Source organism: Pteronotus mesoamericanus, unplaced genomic scaffold (genome assembly GCF_021234165.1).
Source record: "Pteronotus mesoamericanus isolate MK-2021 breed Mesoamerican mustached bat unplaced genomic scaffold, CSHL_Meso_final contig_221, whole genome shotgun sequence".
Taxonomy (NCBI): Eukaryota; Metazoa; Chordata; class Mammalia; order Chiroptera; family Mormoopidae; genus Pteronotus; species Pteronotus mesoamericanus.
The window spans coordinates 18,848,826-18,871,035 of NW_026555092.1; the positions used below are offsets into that span (position 1 = coordinate 18,848,826).

Sequence of the window (22,210 nt, forward strand, 5' to 3'; positions counted from 1 at the left end):
CAAGGTAGAGGAACTTTTCTGGAACAAAGGCTTTCAGGGGAAAATAAGAACGTTGGGAAGGGAAGGAAATGTAGGAAATCAGGTCAAGGAAGATGAAGCGTAGAGCAATGAAGGGTGAGAATGTGGGTAGGTCGGTTATAGTTGACCCTAGTGAGTTACATTTTGTGCAGAGAGCATGAAGGCAGATCTGCCGAGTGGACTTGGGGGCAGACGTCAGGCTGGGGGGAGGAAAAGTGGAGTCTGTGGGTGGAAAATGAGGGCATATCTGGGGAGAGGATGAAGGCAGATATTGCAGGAAGGAGATGGGGAAAAGATGGTCTATGTGGAGAGGATGGAGGGAGTGGCAACTGTGGGGAAGCGATGGGGAAGACGGCATCTGCAGGGAAGCGATGGGTGGCAATGGGTCTGTAAAGAGGGTATGAGCCCTGTCTGGGGTAGCTCAGTGGATTGCACACCAGCCTGCAAACCGAAGGGTCGCTGGTTCAATTCCCAGTCAGGGCACATGCTTGGGTTGTGGGCCAGTAGAGACAAAGGAGAAACACATTGATGTTTCTCTCCCTCTCTTTCTCCCTCCCTTCCCCTCTGTCTAAAAATAAATAATTTTTTTAAAAAAGAGGGTATGAGAGGGGAGCAGAAGGTGGGGAGTCTGTGTGAAGAAGTAGCAAATGGTAGTGCATTTGCCCTAAGGTAGAAGTAAAGACCAGGACACCCTTCTTAGCTGGACCTGAAGTTTGGAAGGAGAATGTTTCTTGCTCCATCTCTCTTCTCCCTCCTTCCCTCGCTCCCTCTCTTCCTCTCTGAATGGGGAGCTGAGGGTGAGGAGTCGGGATGGGAGCCAAAGCAGAGGCCTGTGTCCCATTCTGCAGGTGGAACCAGCAGGAACAGCCCACAATGACTGCCTTTTTGTCTCCAAGGCCATCTGGGGACAGTGAGCCAGGCTGGCAGCCTGTGCCCTAGAGGCTTCTTGCCTTTAGAAACATGTCTTTGATTTAGGGGGAAAAAAAGAGAAATTTTTTTAGAAACACGATGTACTGACCATTTGATTTTATCATACCTCTTCTTGCTCGTTGCTAAGGACCTTTGGCTTAGTGCAAGAGCTGAGGTTTGAGATTTTGTCATTTTAGTTTCTCTGCATGAAGAAGAACCATTTGGCCACTATAGAAATGATTTATAGATGAGCCCAGATTTATTAATCACCTCTGAAGATGGAGAGGAAATTAAAAACAGAGTCCACTCTGGGCTGAAGACAAAGTAGGTTTGTCGTCCTTGCAGAAGACCTTGCCAAGGTTAGAAGGCCACAAACAAACCAATTTGGACCGAGGTTCCTAATCCGGATTTTAATTTCATGTGCTTTGATTTTTCAGACCATTTTCTCTCCAAGGTAAAATAATGACACTTTTAATTGGCTGCCACTTACAGAGAGATCCCAATAAGCACGATGGCATACGTACATTTTTCTCTGGCATTCCGGGTGTGCTCCAGTTCTTATGATCAAGCTGGTGAAGCTGACTTTTACTGCATGCTGCATGCCATGACCAGTTGACTATAAATTAAATCCTCTTTTCCAGAAGCCATTTTCCATTAGTGCTAATTTGTTTGCTTCTCATTTCCACTGATCATTAGAGTCTCTGGTTGTGAGCACCAAATTGGAAATAATTTCTTCGACATTTCAAAAAATTTTCTCCCCTTCTTGAATGCCATTTGGCTGCAACTAAAGAACATTATGGTTTGCAGAGGAACAGTTCACTCCGATTACAATTTAACTGACCGTTCATGGCACTGAATTCCCTGTCCTTAGTGTCCAAAGATGACACCACTGCTGACATTGCTATTTCCTGTCATAGCTGTGAAATGCCTCATAGACTTCCCACGGACCTTGGATGGAGATTCTGCCACTCTGCACATGACAGCTTTGCGAAGTTGGTCATTTTATGGACCTACATATCATGGACATTCAGATGTAACCATCTAAACAGGAGCTGGCTGATTTCTTTTCTCATTCACCCAGCAAGCATTTATTAAACATGTATTTCGTGTCAGGCATTATGCCAGGCCCTGAGCACATAGAGACAGGGAAGACAGACCCATGCTCTTGAGGAACTCACACTCTAGCGGGAGGGATGGGTAAGTTTTACACCATGGTGGACGAAGAGGTGGCATAGGTGGACCACAGAATAGAGAACCCGCAGCTCTCTTGGAGAACTAGCCAAAGGGCAAAAGGGAGGCTGGCTATTCCTGATGGCAAAGCAGCAGCTGAGATGCAAACGGCCCTGGAAGGCTGGAGAGTTGAGAAGTCAAGATCTGTTGTAATGTGGAAATGGCAAGATGAGGTTAGCCTGGAGCCAAGTTTTGAAGGGCCATGTATGCCACATGGATTTTAGACTTCATCCTGTAGGTCTACTGGCACACAGGACATCTGTTTAATTAATTACTGTGTGGAGTTAGAAAATCAAGTTTTCATTATGAGCATAGTGTGTTGGATGTCAGTTTAAATAGCACTTTTTTGCACCTGTTCTGCGCCAGGGAGGATGCTAGCCACCCAGAATATGAGGATGGAATATGTTGATGTTGAAATTGCCTATCAGGTCTTGGGTAAACAGAACAACTTATGGGCGGAAGTCATCTATGAGCATGGGAAGTGGCCAATAAATCAGCAATGAGGCAAGGTAGAGGGGGAAAGCTAGGAGGCCTGACCTCCGAGGAAAAGAAGTTAGTTAGAAACAGTATAGGGGATTTAGAGAATGTGAAGGTTGGGAAAGCTGGCAGCCTCCCCTTAGTCCCCACTGATGCGGTGGCAGGAGGCAGAGGCAGGGCAGGGGCAGGGGCAGGGGGTCGGGTTTCAGTTGTGGCAGAAGTTAGATGAAAGTTCTTTGGGCTGAGATGTTTGAAACTTTGTTTTCAGGGTAATGTAAGAGACAACTGAAGAGGGAAATCTATCAGATTGCGTTTTAACTCTCACATCACTGTGGAGATTATGGTGGGGTGATCCTGAGGATCACTTAGGAGCCTGTTGAGGGATGAGGGGGTAAATGAACACAGTGGCAGTAGAGATGAAGATAAATAAACTGATCTGGGGGAGATGTAGGAGGTATAATTTGCAGAGCCTGGCAACAGTTTAGATAAGGAGGGCAGGGGAAAAGGGTAGGCATGAAAGAAAGCTCACATGTGAAACAGAACCAACACAGGGGAAGGAGCAGGTGTGAGGGCTTGATGAGTTCGGCTGGGGACTACCTGATTTGAAGAGTGTGTGAAACATACCAATGAGGACATCCACTGGTCATTTAGATGCAGGGATCTGCCCCTCAGACGGCAGTCCCAGGCTGAGTGGGATATGGATTTGGGAGTCATAAAGCCTATAGATACAACTTGAAGTCATGGGAGTGAAGGACATCATCCAGGAAATTGCAAAGCATGAAAAGAGAACCGAGAACAGCAGAAGGACTTGGAAAGGAGCCTGCGGAGGATCCAGAGTGAGGGGTAGAACAAGGAGAGAGTGGGGTCAGGAAAGGAATTTTGAGAAAAGAGCCATCCTCAGTCCATCAGGGGTCAAGCAAGATGACACTGCAAGCTAGCCACTGCATTTGGCAATAGGAGGCTATTGGTGACATTTTGGAGCCCAGGGGAGAGCAGAATTAGTGCTTTTGATTACATGTAGAGAAACAACTCGAATTACACACAAATCTGAGTTCAGTTTTCATTGCCACCCCTCTTTTAGCTGTGAGACCTTCAATAAACAAGCAAACCTTTTTATTTTTTTTTTCTTAATGTATTAACTTGAGAGAGAGAGGAAGGGGGAGAGGGAGGGAAACATCGATTTGTTGTTCCACTTATTTATGCATTCATCGATTGATTCTTGTATGTGCCCTGACTGGGGATCAAACCCATAGCCTTGCTATTGGGATGATGCTCTAACCAACTGAACTACCCAGCCAGGGCTTAATTCTTTTAAAAATTGTATTTAATTTTTTTTCAATTTTCATCAAACCTTACTTTGAGGAATAGTTGAGATAAAAATAAATAACAAGGGGCTAGACAGTCTTGATTGAACATGACTGCCACATTTCATCTCCCCCTACCTCTCAAAGCCTTACTGACCTAACATGAAAGAAATATAAAAATATATTAAGTCACAAAAGTTCAGAGAAAGCAGCAACGCAATAGCAGATGAAAGTTCAACAAATATTTGGAAGCTAGAAGGCAGGTAGGGGAATGTTATCTGGCTTCAAGCATCTTAAAAAGAAAAAACAAACTAAGTGCCAATGAGGGGAGATTACCAGCGAGAAGCAACTCAGTTCACCCAGTTTAACCTTGAAGAGGTTTAATGTTTGAAGCACAAGTTACCATAGAAAGTCAGAAGTGAGATACGGAGTTAAACATGAGGATTGGCTGAAGTCTGTATGGACAGCACTTTGCCCTCACCCCAGAGCTGCTCTCTCAACCGGCAGACAACCACTCTAGCTCTCGCTGCATAAGGAGAAAGGAATCTGAACGCTGGAGGCCTTCATACTCAGGGAGCGCAGGCATAGTTTTAAGGGCAGGGATGACATGTAGGGTGGAAAACGGAGCAATGGGTGGAAGACTACATACTGCATTGTGGCAGCCCCAGGCCCTCGTCCCCCACTACCTCCAGGATGGCAGTAACCAGGTATTTGTCAACCCCACCTCCTCCCCCTCCCTGGGAAAATAGAAAAGTCTTCTCCAGAGACCCTGAGGGCCCCAGAAGGAAAAAATCCTCCACTGACTGACATTGATGAGGTCCTTAATGAAAGACTGGCTGTTGCCTGATGACTACATTTCTAAGAACTGAAGGGCTTAGTATAGTAAATGAAAAGACCTGCACCAAGGCCTTTCATCCTACGTTTTCAGAAGAGGTTTTAAAAGCATCAGGAGTGAAAAAACAAGCCAGACAGGCACAGGAATCAGAATGAAGTCAAGACTTCTCAACAGCAATACTGGGGAGGCTCAATCCCAGGGAAGATTATTTCTAACATGGAATTATACACCCAACCAAGCTAACATGAGGTCAAAAACATTTTCAGGCTTCCAAGAACACATACAAAAAATAGTTTTCATTTCTTAGGAAGCTCCTGGAGAATGTGCTTCAACAAAAAGAGAGCGAAAACTAGGAAGGAAGATGAGGTGAATCCAGGCAACAGGGCAATCAACAGAGAAGACTGATAAAAGGAAATCCCAGGACAATGTTTGTGCACCAGGTTTAGCCAGTAACCAGTCCAAGAACAAAAGACAGTGGGAAGAAATCTCCAGGGAAAAGATGGAACTAATCAGTTAGAGCTGAACATTAGCAAAAATCATTGCTACACGTTTGGAACATTTGGAAGAAAACAGCTCTAGGTACCCCATATTTTGCTATGTATAAAGAGCACTTTTTTGCCCAAATTTTGGAGGTAAAAATAAAGATACGCATTATACATGAGAATTAGCACTAAAACATGGGTACACATTATACACAGCAAAATAAGATACATAGAAAACTAAACAATTGGATAAAGAAATTAACTCCAGGTAAAACCAATTCGAGAAAGAAAACGTAATAGATTACAGCTTGAATACACAATGTTTATTTACTTGGCCAATAATGTAAACACTAACTGTTGATTTAACTATAAATTGTGGAAAACTATAGTATTGTGAGAATGAGAGGGAGAGCTAAGTCCTCAATTGCCAGAATATATATATTATCTAAAATTGATAAATAATAGTAATGTACTAGTTTGCTAGGGCTCCCATAACAAAGTACCACAGACTTGGTGGCTTAAAACAGAAACTTACCTCACAGATTTGGAGGCTCTGATCAAGGTGTTCGATATAAGGTGCTATGGGTTGGTTTCTTCTCTGGCCTCTCTGACTTTTAAATGGCCAACTTCTGTTGTCTTCATATGGTCTTCTCTCTGTGTGTGTTTGTGCCCTAATCTTATATTGAATTAGGGTCTGCCCTAATGACCTCGGTTTAACTTAATTACCTCTTTAAAGACCCTATCTCCAAATATAGTCACCTTCTGAGGTACTGGGGATTAAGGGGCAAGGGGGACACAAGTCAACTCATACCAAGTAGTATAAACTTATTATTTGAAAATATAGAAGTAAACACCAGAAGAAATAGCCAAAACAGTGGAAAGGGGCGGTTTCTGGAGTGAGACTGGAGGATGGCAAGGGATAAGGCAGGTACTACTGATGTTTTTCGAAATAGCGAGTGGGGAGCTGGACCTTGAACCCGGTCTGATGTCAGCTCTCACGCTCTTCCACTCTACTGCCAGAACTGGAGTCCCTCAAGGGCCCGAGGAGCACCATGTTCATCGCCACATCAGCTGCAGCACCTTGCCCAGTGCCATGTGATGGGCCTTCACTACATACTCACTGATTTAGCACGGTATCACTGTGACCTTCAATGCTGCCATTTCTTGGTTTTCTTTTCTGTTTAAAAAAGATGGAGCCCTGGCTGGTGTGGCTCAGTGGAATGAGCGCTGGCCTGCGAACCAAAGGGTTGCCGGTTCAATTCCCAGTCAGGGCACATGCCTGGGTTGCAGGCCAGATCCACAGTAGGGAGTGCGCGAGAGGCAACCAAACATTGATGTTTCTCTCTCTTTTATTTTCTCTCCTTTCCTCACTCTCTAAAAATAAATAAATAAATAAATAAAATCTAAAAAGAAGAAGAAGATAGGGAAGACAGATCTGCAAGTGGACACAATATGGAATATCCAGCGTGGTGTCCTAGAATTGCTGGATGTATCTCCGATAGCACTTTGAGCATTGATCCTAGAGTGGGTCCGTCCACAGCAGAGCAGGGGCACAGGGTGCTTTCCTGCCTGATTCGGCTAATGGGGGTGTTTCAACCCCTCCTCCCTGGGGTCCAGAACAGCCACTGCTCCCCCTTTTCTTGAGGCCAGTTGGGCTATTGAAGATGGCCACGGACTCTGAGAGTTATTCTCAGGCTTAGGGCTGTAATGTTATTCGCAGTGATTGATGCATGTTCCCATGAAAGCTTTTGGTCATTTTTGTGTTGAGGTTGATCCACAGTTATTCATCTGGCTGCTCAGGCTGACGGGATTTCGTGGCTGTCTGTATCCCAGAGGCTACGTGACGCCCTTCCTGGGAGCACATATCTAGTGTCCTCTGGGGAGTACAGGAGGTTGGTGTGTATGTATGTCTGTCTCCGCATGCTTCAGATTATTGCTTCCTAATAAAATTCTGATAGCCGGGCCCCATCAATATCTCAAATACATGTGAGGAAACGTTAATTTAGAATCAATTTTAGGATGTTTCAGACTGTAAAGTCCTTTTAACTAGATCTCTGGCAAAGATGTAGAAGCACTTTATGGGACTGTAAATTTCATGTTGAACCGTCTTCGTGAAATACACATCTCCCCTACACACAAGCTGTTCTCTCCATATCAATCATGGCCACTGCAAGTAATGTTTCACAAATATTCTGTAAATCACAGAAAACCCCATGATAATGTGAAATATGACTTTCACTTGTCTGTTAGACAAAAGAATCACACATGCCTCTCTCCCATCAGCACTAACATTTGTTATGGATAATAACACTTTCAATCACAACTATTTTTGGAAAACGGGTTTATTTTAAACCTTCCCTCCCCCCACTGAAAACATTCTCCCAAGGACACAGCCTCCTACAAACCACAGCCCATTAATCCAACTATGGAATGGGAACTTTTTCTTCCCACTAACTTTTTTAAAAAGTTGTTTTTTAAGAGAGTTAGTATAAAAGCCCAAGGAACTAGGTTAAAGGGTGCTGTACCTGGGCTGATTGGCATAAGAGGGGGCCAGGCCTCTAAAGACCCCAAATATCTCACCCCGTGTGAAGTGGGGGGGTGAGAGAGGCCTCGGTCTTGAGCAAGCGCCTTCTTCTCAGCTGGATCCTGCGGTTCTTTTCATTACTGGCGTCAGCAGAGAAACCAAAGAGCTAAAATTTTAGCCCTTAAACTTCAGTCAGGCATTTACTACCTTGATAGTCTTAATTCCATTACAACATAGCTAGATCTTCCCTGTTAAGAGTCACAGGTCACCAGTTGTACAAGTGTATTTTGAATGTCACTGTATCCATGTGGGTGACAGAGGCTCACCTGCTTCCAGTTGATTGCCAGAAAAGCAAAACCCGTAGCGTAACCTACAGGACATGCATGTTTCTAAACATTTTGGTAACCTGTCTGTTTTCTTTTCCACTGTAGCCAACGTCAGGACTGGTTGATCATGACTTCTATAAAGGAGCAGGCAGCAATTAGCCGGCTCTTGAGTTTTTTACAGGATTGGGACAATGCTGGAAAAGTCGCAAGGAGTCACATCCTCAACAATTTCATTGAAACCAACCAAGGCAGGACTGCCCCTGAGCTGGAGCAGGAGTTTTCCCAGGGGGCCAGCTTATTCCTGGTGCGCTTGACCACCTGGCTTAGATTCACGTATCCTTTGCTGAACAGAAAGGGGGGGAAAAAGCTATATTCAATAGGAAAAAGGGGAAGCTTATCGAGGGAACTCTCCTCTCCATTCTAAGATTTTAGAACAGGACATCTGGTGATCAAAATATCATCCCAAAAGTCAAGAATTCCCTCAACTTCCCGCCTTTCCAACCTGTAAATATATCCTTATTCTCACTCCTAACCTCTTTTGTGTCCCTCAGAGTTGAAGTTGGTAGTCCTTCGGTCTGGAGCTAATCCTCTATTGGGATTGTACTTGAGTCCCCCACCGTCTTCTCAGGGCCTTTTTTCTTTCTCTCCTATAGTTTCCACCTTTTCCTCATTACCAGCTTTTTGCATCAGCATTTATATCGGCTCAAATCTCTTCTACCTTAATTAAATCCCTGTCTCAAACCTGTATTCCTCCCAGTTCTTTCTCTTTGTGATGAAGCATCTCTCTAGGAAAGGTTATTGGTCTCTGTCTCCGCTTCCTCACCTCTCTTTTCTTCCCCACCCACTGCATGTTGACTTCTGTCCCCTCCACTCCACTAGGCAGGACTTGCCAAGGTTACCAATGATGTGTTTCATAGCAAACACAGTGACTACAACCTCACTCTTCATGCATGACCTCTCAGTTGCGTTTGGCAGTCAGCCATTCCCACCTCTTAAAGCCCTCTTCCCTTGGTTTCTCTTGGTTTCTCTTGTTTTTCTCCTTTCTGTTCATTCCATTTCTTCTTCAGCCACCCCTTGAGTGCTGGCATTCCTTGGGACTCCATCTGCCTCCCTCTTCTCTGCTCACTCTCAGATTCTCCCCGAGTGATCTAATCCATCGTCGGCACCATTCCAGTTTAAAAACTCTCACATGTGTACCCTTGCACACATTTATCTCTGGAATGGTGTTCCATATCCATTTACCCAACTCCACGTACATCTCCAAGGATAACTCTCACGTTTCTGGCTTGGGGGAAATTAAGCAAATGGTATGCCATTCTGTGAGAAGAGAGTACAAGAAGAGGGGTGAATTTAGGGGTAAATAAATTTGGTTTAGGAAATGCTGAATTTAGGCGCCTGAGCTCAGGAGCCCTAGAGGCAGACTGGGGCTGAAGACAGATTTGTCACTGTCAAGGTGATAGTTTGAAATACGGGTGGATTTGAGCATATTCCTGCTCTGTGTGCCCATTAACACTCCATTGCTTCATCTCAGATTCTTTTATTAAACATTTTTCTCCTTCCCTGAACCCTCCTCCTCCTCTACACTCCCTCTTTATTTGACTAATTCCTACTCCATTTTTCAGATCTCAATTTAAACATCACTTTTTTAGGAAGTCCTTTTCTGAGCCCCAGACTAACTTAGGTTCCCTATTATCTATCCTCATAGCAAGCACTTCTTCTATCTTAATGCTCATAACATTTTATTTTATTACATGCTTAAAATCTCTTCCCCCGCTGGACTGTAAACACGACGAGGGCAGGAATTGCATCTGCTCTACTCATCTCTGTATTTCTAACACCTTAGCACAATGTCTGGTGCATAATGGGTGCTTAACACATGTTTGCTAAATAAAGGAAAGAATGAGCCAGAGAGTCTGCAGCTACACAGAACTAAAGGCTTAAATCAACACAGCTCTCTTTTTCCTACAGTTAAGTCATTGATGAAATTATTAATCAGACTCAGGCCTAGAACACAGACCAAAAGGAGCACCACTGAATACATTGCTAGGCTGGCCCCAACATTCTCAGATATGAGTATGCAATGAAAGAGGTTTAAAATGCAGACTGCGAGGCTGCCTCCCTACCCCCACCTAAGGACCTAATTTAGTAGAATGAGGGAGGGTCCCTGGGCTCTTTATTTTTCACAAGCATTCTAGGTGACTCTGATATGGTGGTGCACAGACCATGCTTTGAGAAACATCAGCACCTATAACCTGGCTTTGTCCCCACAACTCATGACACTACCCGCGCCAAGGTTATCGGCAACCTCCTTGACACCAAATCTAGAGTACTTTTTTCCCTCCTTATCTTCCTTCACAGCGTTTTCCATTTGACCACAGCAGGGAATGTGTGAGGCAGAATCGCACCAGTGCAGAATCGCATCCCACCTTTATTTAAAACTTTGATATTGTATTTATTGTGGATTTTTATAGCAATTTCTATGTGTAATAGTACATTGAAATATTATTTGATAAGTGAGTTTTTCTGGTGCCACCTGAAGTTTTATACTGAATCAAGTGTTTCACTCACCTTACCCCAGCCCTGGCCCTGCCTGACCACTGGCCCCTTCCTCCTTTTTCTTTTTTAAGTTCAGGGATGCCCACAAATCTGAACTTGTATGTCCATGACCCAGGAGTGCAGGGAGGTACAAAAGAGGAACCCTGACAATTCAACCCTCTCGAATCAGGACAATGCCCTAACCAAGTGAGCTACGCAGCCAGGGCTCTGACCACTGCGCCTTCTTAGGCTCTTCTCGCTCCTCTATCTTCTTCCATTTCTGTTTCTCAGGCCCTATTGCAGGATCTTTCCTACCCACCCGTTAAGTGTTAGTGTTTCCAAGAATTCTGTATTCAGCGCACTTCTTTCCTTCCTCAATCATTGCTCTTATTACCAGTGTTCTTCTTTATATCCTAAGTGCCGACCAGAATGCTTACTGAATGACTAAATGAACCACATTTATAATATACAGATGTATATTCAGTTTCTACACCTGAAATTAATGATAATTTCCTAACTTTTTGTGACCTTATTACCCAACAGACAAAATAGACCAGCTGAGTGACATAGGGCTTTGAATCAGTAACCCCGCTTCTTCCCCCCAGCCCTCCAGTTACAGTGGATTTTGAAGGAAAACAAGTCACTATAGCATCATCATATTTTGCACAATTAACTATCACGTAATCCCACATAAGCCTCAAACCCTTTTTTTAACTTTGAACACACAGAATATATGAGTGAAACTAAGGATTTGTATATTATAATGACAAAATTATTAGTTATTTATTGAGTCATTTTCTAGGCACTGAGTTAGGTGCTGTACAAATATTATATGAGCCTAACACCGAGCCTGATAAGTGATTGGTATTATCCCATTTTATAGATAAGAAAGATGAGCCTTTTAAAGGTTGAGTAAAAAGCAGAAATAAGGTTTGACAGGTCTGTCTGCCAAAAGCCCACATGCCACCCAGTCTACTTCATTGTCGCCCACCCAGTGGACAGTGCAGACCCTCAGTTCCACCTCCAACACCATACAAGATTAGCTGCATGAATAGCCATGCAGCTGCCTACAGGCAGGAAGACCTGACTGTAAGAACCCAGACTCTGAGTTAGACTCCCTAGGTTCATGTCCTAGGTTCCATCAGTTAACATGGGAACCTTGGACAGGTCATTAACTTGTCTGAGATTGTTCCCCATGAAGTGAATGGAAACACAGTGATAGCACCCACTGCAGGGTGTGGTGAGCATTCAATGAGACAATGCAAGCACAGTAGTTAGCACAGTGCCTGGCACACAATGAATGCTTTGCACTTGTTAGCTACTACTGCTATTGTGGTAGGCTTCTGGAACCAATTGCTGAAATGCTGAACCAAAATTACCTATGAATGAGTGGCTATGAAAATAGGACTAGCCTGGGACAGGAAAGAGATGATGAAAGCTGGTCAGCCTCACTGGTAACCGAAGAAAAGAAGGAGAATGCACAGGGGGCAGGAACGGGGGCTGGGGTTTGGGAAGGCAGAGTGGAAGGCAAGGTGGGAATAGAGGCTCCCATGTGGGCTGATTGCCAGGCTTCCAGCTGTAGCGGCAACAGGCAGAGGAGACTGGCTTCAGAGCAAACACTGTTTTTGCAGGGAAGAGCCTTTCCTAATGAGCCAATCTGTCTCTACTTCTATTGGCATCCTGGGAACCAGGGTGCAGCAGAGATAATTTGCCTCACGCACCCTCCCCCCCAACAAAGCACCATTACCTCCAACCCATTACATTAGCCTTTATCAGTCTTGGAAGCTCTCAGTCATCCTCCATGAGCTGCAATAATTTCAGCTAATTTCTTAAGTGTTCTAAGAGCCTGTGATGTGTTATGAGCCTAGTAATTGTTGACTGGTTCCTTTTCTGTTGTGGCTTGATTTCATACCTTATATCCAAGCTGATGCGTGCTCTGGGTGCTTTATTACAATGAAGCTTTTTGCAAAGGCTCACATTAAAAATAACATTAAATACTGAGGTTGTTTTAAATCAGAGTTTAATTTTTCCGCTCTCTCCTGTTATTCTTATTAGGAAGACATGCAATTCTTCATAAAAATAGTGACCTCCAGTGTAAAGCTTTGAGCAAGTACAAAATTGAGAATTAATGATGAAGCTGATTATTTTTAGAGAAGTCTAAGAATGAGGCACGAAGTAATGAACTGTGCTGAGACCCAAGGGTGCTAATGGTCATGGCATAGAGAGGCTCGGAAAATTGACCACCAGCTTCCTCTGTGCACCTTTTATTCATCAGAGACTCCTCGCTCCCTAGAGAGCCTGCCGGAGCCAAGGTGGCAGAACTACCCCAGGAGAGCTTCCTGGAGAACCATGAACATGCCTGCCGCCCCCATGCCCCTTCCCCATGTGTGTGTGACCCCTTCTCCTGCAATCTAGTGGCCTTTCACAGATAAAGGGCTCAACTCAGCTGTTAGTTGTCCTAGGCCATTGGTGGTGCCAGGGACCAGACACAGGGTCTGGTTTCTGTGTGGAAAGCCACCCCGAAATTCACTCTTTAACTTTTCATACAGCTATATGACTGGCACATGCTTAGAGAAGATTTTAAGGTCCATTGGCATCTTCTTATCGGCTGTAAGCAGGTGAGTTCTATTCTGGAGAGACGCTAGGTTCTCAGTTGCATATCCGGCTTGTGCCGTGTCCTTGGCATTCATACCACATGCCACCAGGGCTTCTAATGATCTGTGAGTACCTAGCAGCCCCCAGGATGGGCCCAGAGGTGGTGTCAGCTGTGGTTCTGTTCTATTGCTCCTCCATCCCATGTCCTCCTTCGACCCTTTACCAGTCAGCATCCCATTGGTTTTTAAAATACACAAAATCAACTCATATTGGACCAGGAAAAAAGGGAATTTATTAGCTCACTTAACTGAAAAACCCAGAAGGTAGAAATCCATATTTCAGGCCTGACTGCGAGGGGTTCAGGGTATGTCATTGGCACTTGGTCTCTCCCTCCCTTTTCCTCCATTTCTCAGCCCTGTTCTCCTATGTATTGATAGGCCTTATTGTGCTGTGGGCCCCAAGAGCTCCAGATATGCACCCTTATAGCTCATCCACACCAAAAGGAGAACATATCTTTCCCAAGGGTTCCCAAGAAAATCTCGGGTTTTGAGCCTCAATGGACTGACTTGGGTTACACACCTGGCCCCAAACAAGTGACTACAGTCAGATGGATGCCATACCCTGTCACCTGCTTGCCTTACCAAAACCACAGGGCTCATGAGGAGTGGAGGGGGACTCCCCAAGGGACAGTTGAGGTGCTATTACAAGAAAAACAGATGCTAGAAAACCAGACACAAGGAATGCTCATTGCATTGACTTTTGCATTTTGCTGAATGCAAAAAGGAGAATTTCCCAACTATTGTGTCACTTTACCCATGAGCATTTCCTGGGTGGGAGGGCAAAGTATGTGAAGAAAGAACCTTGAGATCCCTTAGGAAGGTCTTGCTGAGGAATTTGACAAGTGTCTTTTTTCTATTCTTCCATCCCTCTGGACAGTAATCGGTACCTTATAGAATTCCTTGAGGTTGGAGGCGTCCTAACACTCTTAGAAATACTTGGGCTGGAGAAGATCAAAGAGGAGGACAAGAAGGAATCCATCAAGCTACTTCAGGTTATTGCAAATTCTGGCAGAAAGTACAAGGAGCTCATTTGTGAAAGCTACGGTGGGTACTGCGTGTGTCTCCCCCGGGGCCTGGGGGAAAGGGTGGCGGCACCCAGCACTGCTACAGGAAAATGTGTCACGGAACTGGTTGTGCTGGAAGCACTTTGTCCTGCAGACTCAATTAGCTCCCATCCATATTTATGATTTCTCTGATTCATCATTTGCTCAAATCTTTCTTTTGTGGTTTCGGAAATAACTTTTCCATTTTAAATATATCCTTTTTCATGCATCCATTCAACAAAGATTTATGGAGTCATTGCCTAAAATCCTTTGTGAAATTGAGTTATGACTAACTCTGGAAATAAAACTGAAATAAAATCATTGCATATGAGTGCTAGGTATATGCTAAGGTGCTGGGAATACAAAGATGAAGAAAATACAGTCCCTGTCCTCAATGCACTTACAGTGTGGTGAGAAGGCTAAATAACCCAGGATTTTCAGCATGATCTATCAAGCACTCTGAGGAGGCATGTAAAGGAGACAGCACCCCCTATGCACCCCTCTTCCGAAGCACTTCCCTTATTGCACTTGAATCATGGCTCACTGTGTGTCCCCTATGGCCTCTCTGAGCCTCCGTGTATTTATCCGTAAAAATGGGACTAACACCTCCCTCCCAGTATAGTTCCTGGATTAAATGATGTAGTATTTGTCAAAACATTTTGTAAACAGCTGAGCACTATGCACATAGCAATAGTAAGTTATCACATAGCAATAAAAAAAATACATGTTTTTTATTTATGCATTTTGCAGAGCCATTTTAAATTTTGAAACAGTTTGATAAGCTGAGACGCCTATGCTGAAACAAAATCCTCCGGCCTCTGTAGCCCATGGTGAACAAGACAGTGTGATGCAACAAGAGACTAAGCCTCAATTTTGCTTTGATTGAACAGGCTTGGTTAAATTCATCTTAATCCTGTTACCTCATGTTATGTAACCTTGAATGGAGATTGTTGTCATAAATCCCTTCCAGTTTAGCATTTCCTCTTTTCTTTGTTCAGGTGTACGATCCATAGCAGAATTTTTGGCAAAGTCTAAGTCAGAGGAGACCCAGGAGGAAGTGCAGGTTCTGTTGGATTCTTTGGTCCACGGCAATCCCAAGTACCAGAACCAAGTGTACAAAGGTCTAATAGCTTTACTGCCTTCTACGTCCCCAAAAGCTCAGCAGCTGTCCTTGCAGACTCTCAGGACTGCCCAGGTGAGCCCAGGCTGCAGGCTCCTGTGGTTCTGATTCACACACAGTAATCTCACAATTACCTTCCACAGATGCACTCCACGTAGGCATGAGAAACAGAGCTCAGCCTCCCACTGCATGTCTGTTCAATCAGTGTTACTTCTAAAAGGCCAAGGCAGGGCAGAGAGTTCATGTCTCCCATCAGAGTGATTTGTCCTGTTTACTTAAGGATCAGAAAGATGTTGACAGACTTAAAAATACTTGAGACAAGCAACAAGGATGATGAAAGGACTGTAGAAAAGATTAAAGGAGTCAATTTGATAGGGAAAGAATCATGGTGCATTTGTAGACAGTGTGCAAGTGAAAAGACCAGATCTCCAGTGCTGGGGAAAACGCTTTCCCTTGTCTTCTTTCTGGCTCTCTGTTAGAGAGCGCCCTGGAATGTGAGCAAAGTCAGGTTTGGGGCATGGTGACCGCATGAAGACACTACGCCTGGTAAGGAGGGAATTAGTGACTCAAAGAATGGTTTTCAGATGAACCATCACGAGCTCTTTCAAAACAGCTCCAGGATGGGCTGGAGGCAGGGGGATAATTAAAAGACCAAAGAGATGATAAGGCCAGAACTGTGGCTATGGGAATACAGGTGACCAGGCTGGGCAGACATTTTGGAGACAGAATGCATGGGACTTGAGGCGATGAAAGGAAAGGAGTCAAAGATGACATTCAGCTCTGAACTTAGCGTAGTGAGTTGTGTGCCACAGAGAGAGTAGGAAAAACCTATTTGATTTGGAGAGTTAGGTTTTGATTTGATAAACTTAATGAGCTTTGGTGGCTCCCAAGTGCCCATCTGAGGAGCAGACCAGGCTGGTTACAGAAGATACAGATAGGTCACTTATTTAAAACATATTTAATTCTGCCCTGACTGGTGCGGCTCAGTTGGTTAGGTGTCATACTGCAAAGCGAAAAGGTTGCCAGTTCGATTCCCAGTCAAGGCACATCCTGTGTTGCAGGTTCAGTACCATCAGGGCACGTGCAAGAGACAGCCAGTTGTTTCTCTTGTCACATCGATGTTTCTCTCCCTGTCTTTCTCCTTCCCTTCCCCTCTACAAATAGATAGATAGATAGATAGATAGATAGATAGATAGATACAGGATACTTAATCTTGAGCCTCCCTCCCATAGAATCTGACAGCTCTCATGCGGCCTTTAGTTATGCTTTTTCTTTTTAACTCCCTAAGTAATTCTGGTTCCTAGCTCAATTGAGAAGTCACTGTTCAAGGCACCTCGTAGAAATGCCTGCTGGACAGTAGAAAATAAAAAGCTGAAGCTTCGGAGAGAGACCTGAGGAGAGGGTGGCAGTTTGAATTTTCATGAGCAGAGAAGTGATAGCTGAAACCATGAAAGTAAGTAAGATGACCATGTGAAATATGTGAAGTAAAAAGAGAAGGAAGACTACCTCATTGAAGAGATGTGCTGAGGAAGAAAGCCCAGCAAAACAGACCTGATTATCATTATTATTTCCAGTTTCCATCATTAAGTGCCACCTCCATGCCAGGCACTGTGTTAGGGGCTTACTTACACTATCCCTTTTTGTCTTCACAATCGCTCTTGGAGGCAGATATTATCCCCATTTTAAAGACGACGGAACTGAACTTTTGGAGGGTGTTTTCTTACTTATTCAAGGCCACACACTAAGTAAGAAGTATTTATTGTATTAAGTGGGAACTTAAATCCACTCTCTCTAACTATAGAGTCCTTATTCTTTCAACATCCACTCCACCTCTTTCAAAAAGAACGATGAAAGCCATAAAAGGAAAACAGGAAAAAAACAAGGCTGTGATAATCAAGGGGAAAGAACTTCATTCAATAAGGAGCACATGATCTGCTGGGTCGAATACAACAGAGAGATTAAGTCCAGGGCAAACCGAAAGAGGGTCCCAGCAGGAAAAGTTCTCATGAATTAGGGGACTGTCCTTGGCAGGAAAAATTAAATTGCAGCAGCCTGTCAGAGGATGAAGAAGTGGCTTCCCCTGGGAAGGTTGGGAGTAAAGGGCAGAAAGAGCAATAGCAAGAGAAGACAGAGTTAAAGGACAATTTTGTTTAATCTGGGCGAGGGGGAGGATGTTTCATGCTAAAGGGCAGGAACCGATGCCTGGGTAAAGGTGGAAGACAGGAAAGCGGGGTTCCCTGGTTGGGTGAGGTTCCCAAGGAAGAGAAGTTCAGAATCTTCCCACTCTCCCTGGTGTGTGCCCGCCCTCCCCCCTACCCAAGGTAGCCAACCTGTCCCTGCACCTCCAGCAGGTGACCAGCTAGCCTCAGCTGAACCCCCGCAACTAGGGAGTTCAGTGGAAACCTCCGCAGATTCTCAGTCGATCCTTGGCTGCCCGTCTCTGCCCCTCTTCTCAAGGGCCAGAACCCAGTGACTCCCCACTGCCCTCACTCTCGGTGTTTACCAGGCTGCTTTTCCTCCTTCCCAGGTGGACAAGATGTAAAGAGTAACCGCTTTGCCCTGTTTGTCTTGCCAGTCGATCATCGGAGCCACACACCCCAGCATCGTGGACTACGTGCTGGATGTGCTACGCACGATGCACCTGGAAGTCCAGTATGAAGGTAGGTGAGGCAGCCAGGCCTGCTCCGCAGCCCAGACGGTGGCAGTGAGAGCCAGGCACGTTTGCTCTTAGAAGTTCTCTCCTGTTCACTAAGAGCCTCGTTGAGTATCCTGGATAACCTTGGAAGATGCTGACTCAGTATTGATGGGCAAGTTATTCAGAAAACAACAGTCACATTCTATACTTCTCATCAACAATATGGTGCTTTAACAGTTGCTTAGAATCTGCCTTGTCCAGAGCTGACTTCCCAGTCTTATGTGGTGCTTCCCTTCTAAACAGAAATCGCCCTGAGGACTGTCTTCCTTCTAAGAAACTAAATCAGATGGTGGTAGTGTTAGTAAGTTTTTATTTCTTGAGTAACCCTATGTGCCAGCAACTTTGCATGCATCATTTCCCTTAATTATCAAAATAACCACAAGAATGCAGGGCCAAGCACATACTAGGTATCTGAACATTCCAATGGGTAAATGGTGGGAATAGGTTTTTTTATATTTTTCAAGCTAAAGCATCAAAGAGAGACGACGCTCTCCTAGGTTACCCAGCTAATCAGATGCAAAGGAGAGCTGCCTGACTCCAAAGCACGCGCTTCTCATATGTAGCACATGGCAGGTGTTTACACAATGTTATTTCCTTCTCGGTTCCTTTCTTGATTCAGAGAAGGGAGATTCTGTTTTTAGCAGGAGGGCTCAAGGAAGAATTTGCTGAGAGGGTGGTGTTTGAGCTGTCTCAGAACCTGGGAAGGATTTAGGGAAGTAGAAAGGAGCGGAGGCAGGCATTCTGGAAAAAGCAATGGTATACATGAAGGCCTAGGCATTGGGAAATGCAAAGTGTATGTGGGGAATGATAGGTAGATCATTTGGTGGAGGTCTCGGTCCAGGAAGACCAGAAAGGCAGGCCAGGACCAGACAGCGGAGCACCTTGAATGCCAGATGGAGTAGTGGGCACTGTTTCCAGGAGGCAGCTTGGAGCCTCCGAAACGTGAACCACGAACCAGTGAACGGCGAGGGAAAGCACCACCACAGGAAGTTGGCCTTGGCTGTGGTATGCTAGGTGGCCCAGAGCCACGGGGAGGCTTGAGGCTGGAGGCCACTTGGGAAGCTTTCTGGGTTGTTCATACAGCAAAATGGGAATGTATTGATATAGCTAAATACAGAGGCCCCAGAAAGAGAGAAAATGGACAAGACAGAACTGCCTGGAGAATGAGATGGCTTAAGGAAGGGAGAATGGGCAGGGCCGAGGAGGCCAGGACAGAGAAGAAAGATCTGAGCATCCGTACATGGTAGCACACGCTGGACGGGCTGATCCCCGTGTCTAAGAAGTCTGGGATGGGCAGGGGAGCAGGCAGGTACTGGGGTTCAGGTATCTAAGTGAGATCCTAGGGAAAATCAGCAAAGGTCTGAACACTCACTTTCAATATTATATTTTGGAGGCAGTGTTGAAATTGAACGTCAGTCATATTTTTCCTCCAGCAGCCTTATCAGTTTTGTATTTGCTTGACCCCTGAAGGTGTGTGTGGCTATAGGACCTTGTATGTTGAGAACACTATGTTGAAATGGATTACCAGCTAGAGCAGAGTCTCCCAGCTGGGGAGGAGTCGCCAGTGAGGGACGGACTGGCCTTAGGAGGCACCCAAGTAAAGGTCAGAAGGTCATTGCTGGCATTGGACCAAGGGAGTGGCGTGGTAGTGAAATCACGTTAGGAAGCTAAATCAAACAACCCCAAGAAGAGTAAATTGGGTGGCAATGAGACCTCCCTCCCCCAACCCCACTTCCCCGTGGCTGACGTGATCACTCCCACTCAACCGTCCCTTCTCAGCTTCAGCATTTCCACTCGGAGGCCTTCCCTAACCTGCCTGCCACCCCTGCCCAAATGTCAGCCCTCCTTCCTACGTACCACACTTTGCCCTCCTCCCCTCCAGTACCTCCCTCCATTGATGAAGTTACCTCCAGGATGGTAACTTCCCTTTACGTAGACTGCACACAACTTCATTGTAACTCACACAATTATTGTCCTTATGTCCTCAGCATAGTCCCTCGCATACGCTGGGTCCTCCATCCATGTTTGTTGAATGAATGAGTGTGCAAGTGAGCGAGCACTGCGCGCACACACCGTTAGTGGCCACTTGCCTGTGCGCCTTTCTCTTCCAGCCCTGTGAGCAACCTCAGGGCAGGGACTGGCTCTGACTCATTTCTGTTCCCGGCTCAGGGTCTGGGACTTAATGGGTGCTCAGTAGAAGTTTGTTGAACAAATTTATGAAAAATGGCTTAGCTTCATTTATGCTGATGAACCAACCCCTCCTGGGTTGGAACTAGATAACTCCTTCCCCCCACAGGGCCCCATTTAGAGTCCCTCTGTGTTTATTACGTGACAAGCCCCACTGTGGCAGGCAGAGCATGAGGCGTTATCACTGCCTTTTTGGTTTGATGTGGGCTCGTGTGACACACTGTACCTCAAATTATTTCCAATGTGCCGGACTCATAACAGGTGCCCAAGAAATGTCTGTTGAATTAGACTTTGTCACTAGACACTGCAAAATAGCCTTCCTGTAACCTGGAATACAGAGAACGAGTGTCCCCTGGGGGAACTACTTCACACGGTCCGGGAGTGGAGGGTGAGGGAGAGAATACAGCATTCAGCTACTCACGCTCCGCCAAAGGCAGGAGAGGGAAGCTCTGACAGGTCTGAGATGTGGTCCTGACGGGGGAGGCCGGAGAGGATTGGAGATGAATTTCTCTTGAGTTTGAGGACACCAAATTGCAGGACCAAGATGAAGCTTCTCCTTCAGCCCCAGGGTGACGGCAACAGTCAGGATAGAGAAGCCTGCGACCAGGAGGAGCAGGGGGTATAGTTGAATGGACTAACCTTAAAAGGGCAGGGTTGGTTTTTCAAAAAACAACTATTAATTAAACATCTGCCATGTGCCAAGTACTGGAGTTTTGTTCGTATTGAGGAGAAAAATGAATGGTTGGGAACCAGGAGCGTAAGAAGGATGTGCACTCCACCTCCCACGCTGTGTGTGTGGCTGTGGCGGAAGCGTGGGCAATACCTGTCCCCTGGGAAGGCTGCAGGGAAAGCGGAGTTCGTAGGCAGAGCCCCGTGAAAACAGGAGATGGAGAGGCTGGGGGGCTGGTGACTTTCCATGGCCCTGGGTGTCAGGGGCGGAGGAGCCAGGCGATGGCCTCGCCTCCTTTTTTTTTTTTGGAGAACTGCACATCCTCCCACCTCCAAATCGACCTATCTGCCTGGCTCACATTCTCTGCTCTTTCCCGTCATAAAGGAGTGTCCGGCTCCAGCACAGGCCACCTCTTCTACTTCTGCCAGGGCTCTGAAGCACATTCCCCCAGACCTCTCCTCTGCACTTCCACACGCCCTTTTCTTCTACTGGGCCGTCTTCACTGATGTGCGGATATGCTCTGTGTCTTAATAAGGAGCCTCCCTGGTAATCTCTGGAGTAAAAGATTTAAAAGACATGTCCCCCAAAAAGGGTAAAATTCTTTTATAGTGTTTAAGGATACATACTCCTCCTCGAAACAAAGTGCTCCTCCAGCTAATCATTTTTCCATTTTCTTCCTGCTCGATCTGTTACTTCTGACCCAGTTGGTCAATAGCAACTCACTTTCTTCTCTCGGCTTCTGTGACTCCACTTCCAGATTTCCTGCTGCCTGCTGGTTTTGCTGTTTTTGCTAGTTTCTCCTATTTCTCTACCAGACTCTTGGGTCAACGTACTTCTCATCTCTTTACCAACACCTTCTACCTGTGTGATTTTGTCTAATGCCATGGCTTTAATTATCATATATTATGTTATCTATTCAGACACCAAATCTGTATCTGCGGCCTGATCCCTCCCCTGAAATCTCCATTCTAATTGAGATTTCTGCTCAGGTAAAAGGTTAGGACCAACACCAGAGGACCTTCCCCTTCCCTCCTCCCACCCCATCCCGTCCTGGCCAAGTCCCTAGGCTCCATCTCTACTCACCTTCTTCATCGCCACTGCAGTCAGCCTAGACCAAGCCGCCATCCTGTCTCCTGACTTACCTTTCTGCCTCCATCCTGGCTCCCTGTAATCCATTCTCCCCGAGAAGAGCAGCCAGAGC

At 45.5% G+C, this 22,210-nt stretch overlaps 1 protein-coding gene across 1 annotated transcript in view; it reads left to right on the plus strand.

Annotated features, from left to right (window-relative positions):
* The window catches only part of ARMH1 (armadillo like helical domain containing 1), a 41,182-nt gene that overhangs the window by 3,940 nt on the left and 15,032 nt on the right, over nucleotides 1–22,210 (plus strand). Inside the window, exons 2-6 of the mRNA XM_054572124.1 lie at nucleotides 8,211–8,438; nucleotides 13,190–13,258; nucleotides 14,172–14,338; nucleotides 15,336–15,532; nucleotides 18,033–18,117. Coding sequence (XP_054428099.1) covers nucleotides 8,233–8,438; nucleotides 13,190–13,258; nucleotides 14,172–14,338; nucleotides 15,336–15,532; nucleotides 18,033–18,117 — 724 coding nt within the window. The 5' untranslated portion in view covers nucleotides 8,211–8,232. The remainder of the gene's footprint in view (nucleotides 1–8,210; nucleotides 8,439–13,189; nucleotides 13,259–14,171; nucleotides 14,339–15,335; nucleotides 15,533–18,032; nucleotides 18,118–22,210) is intronic.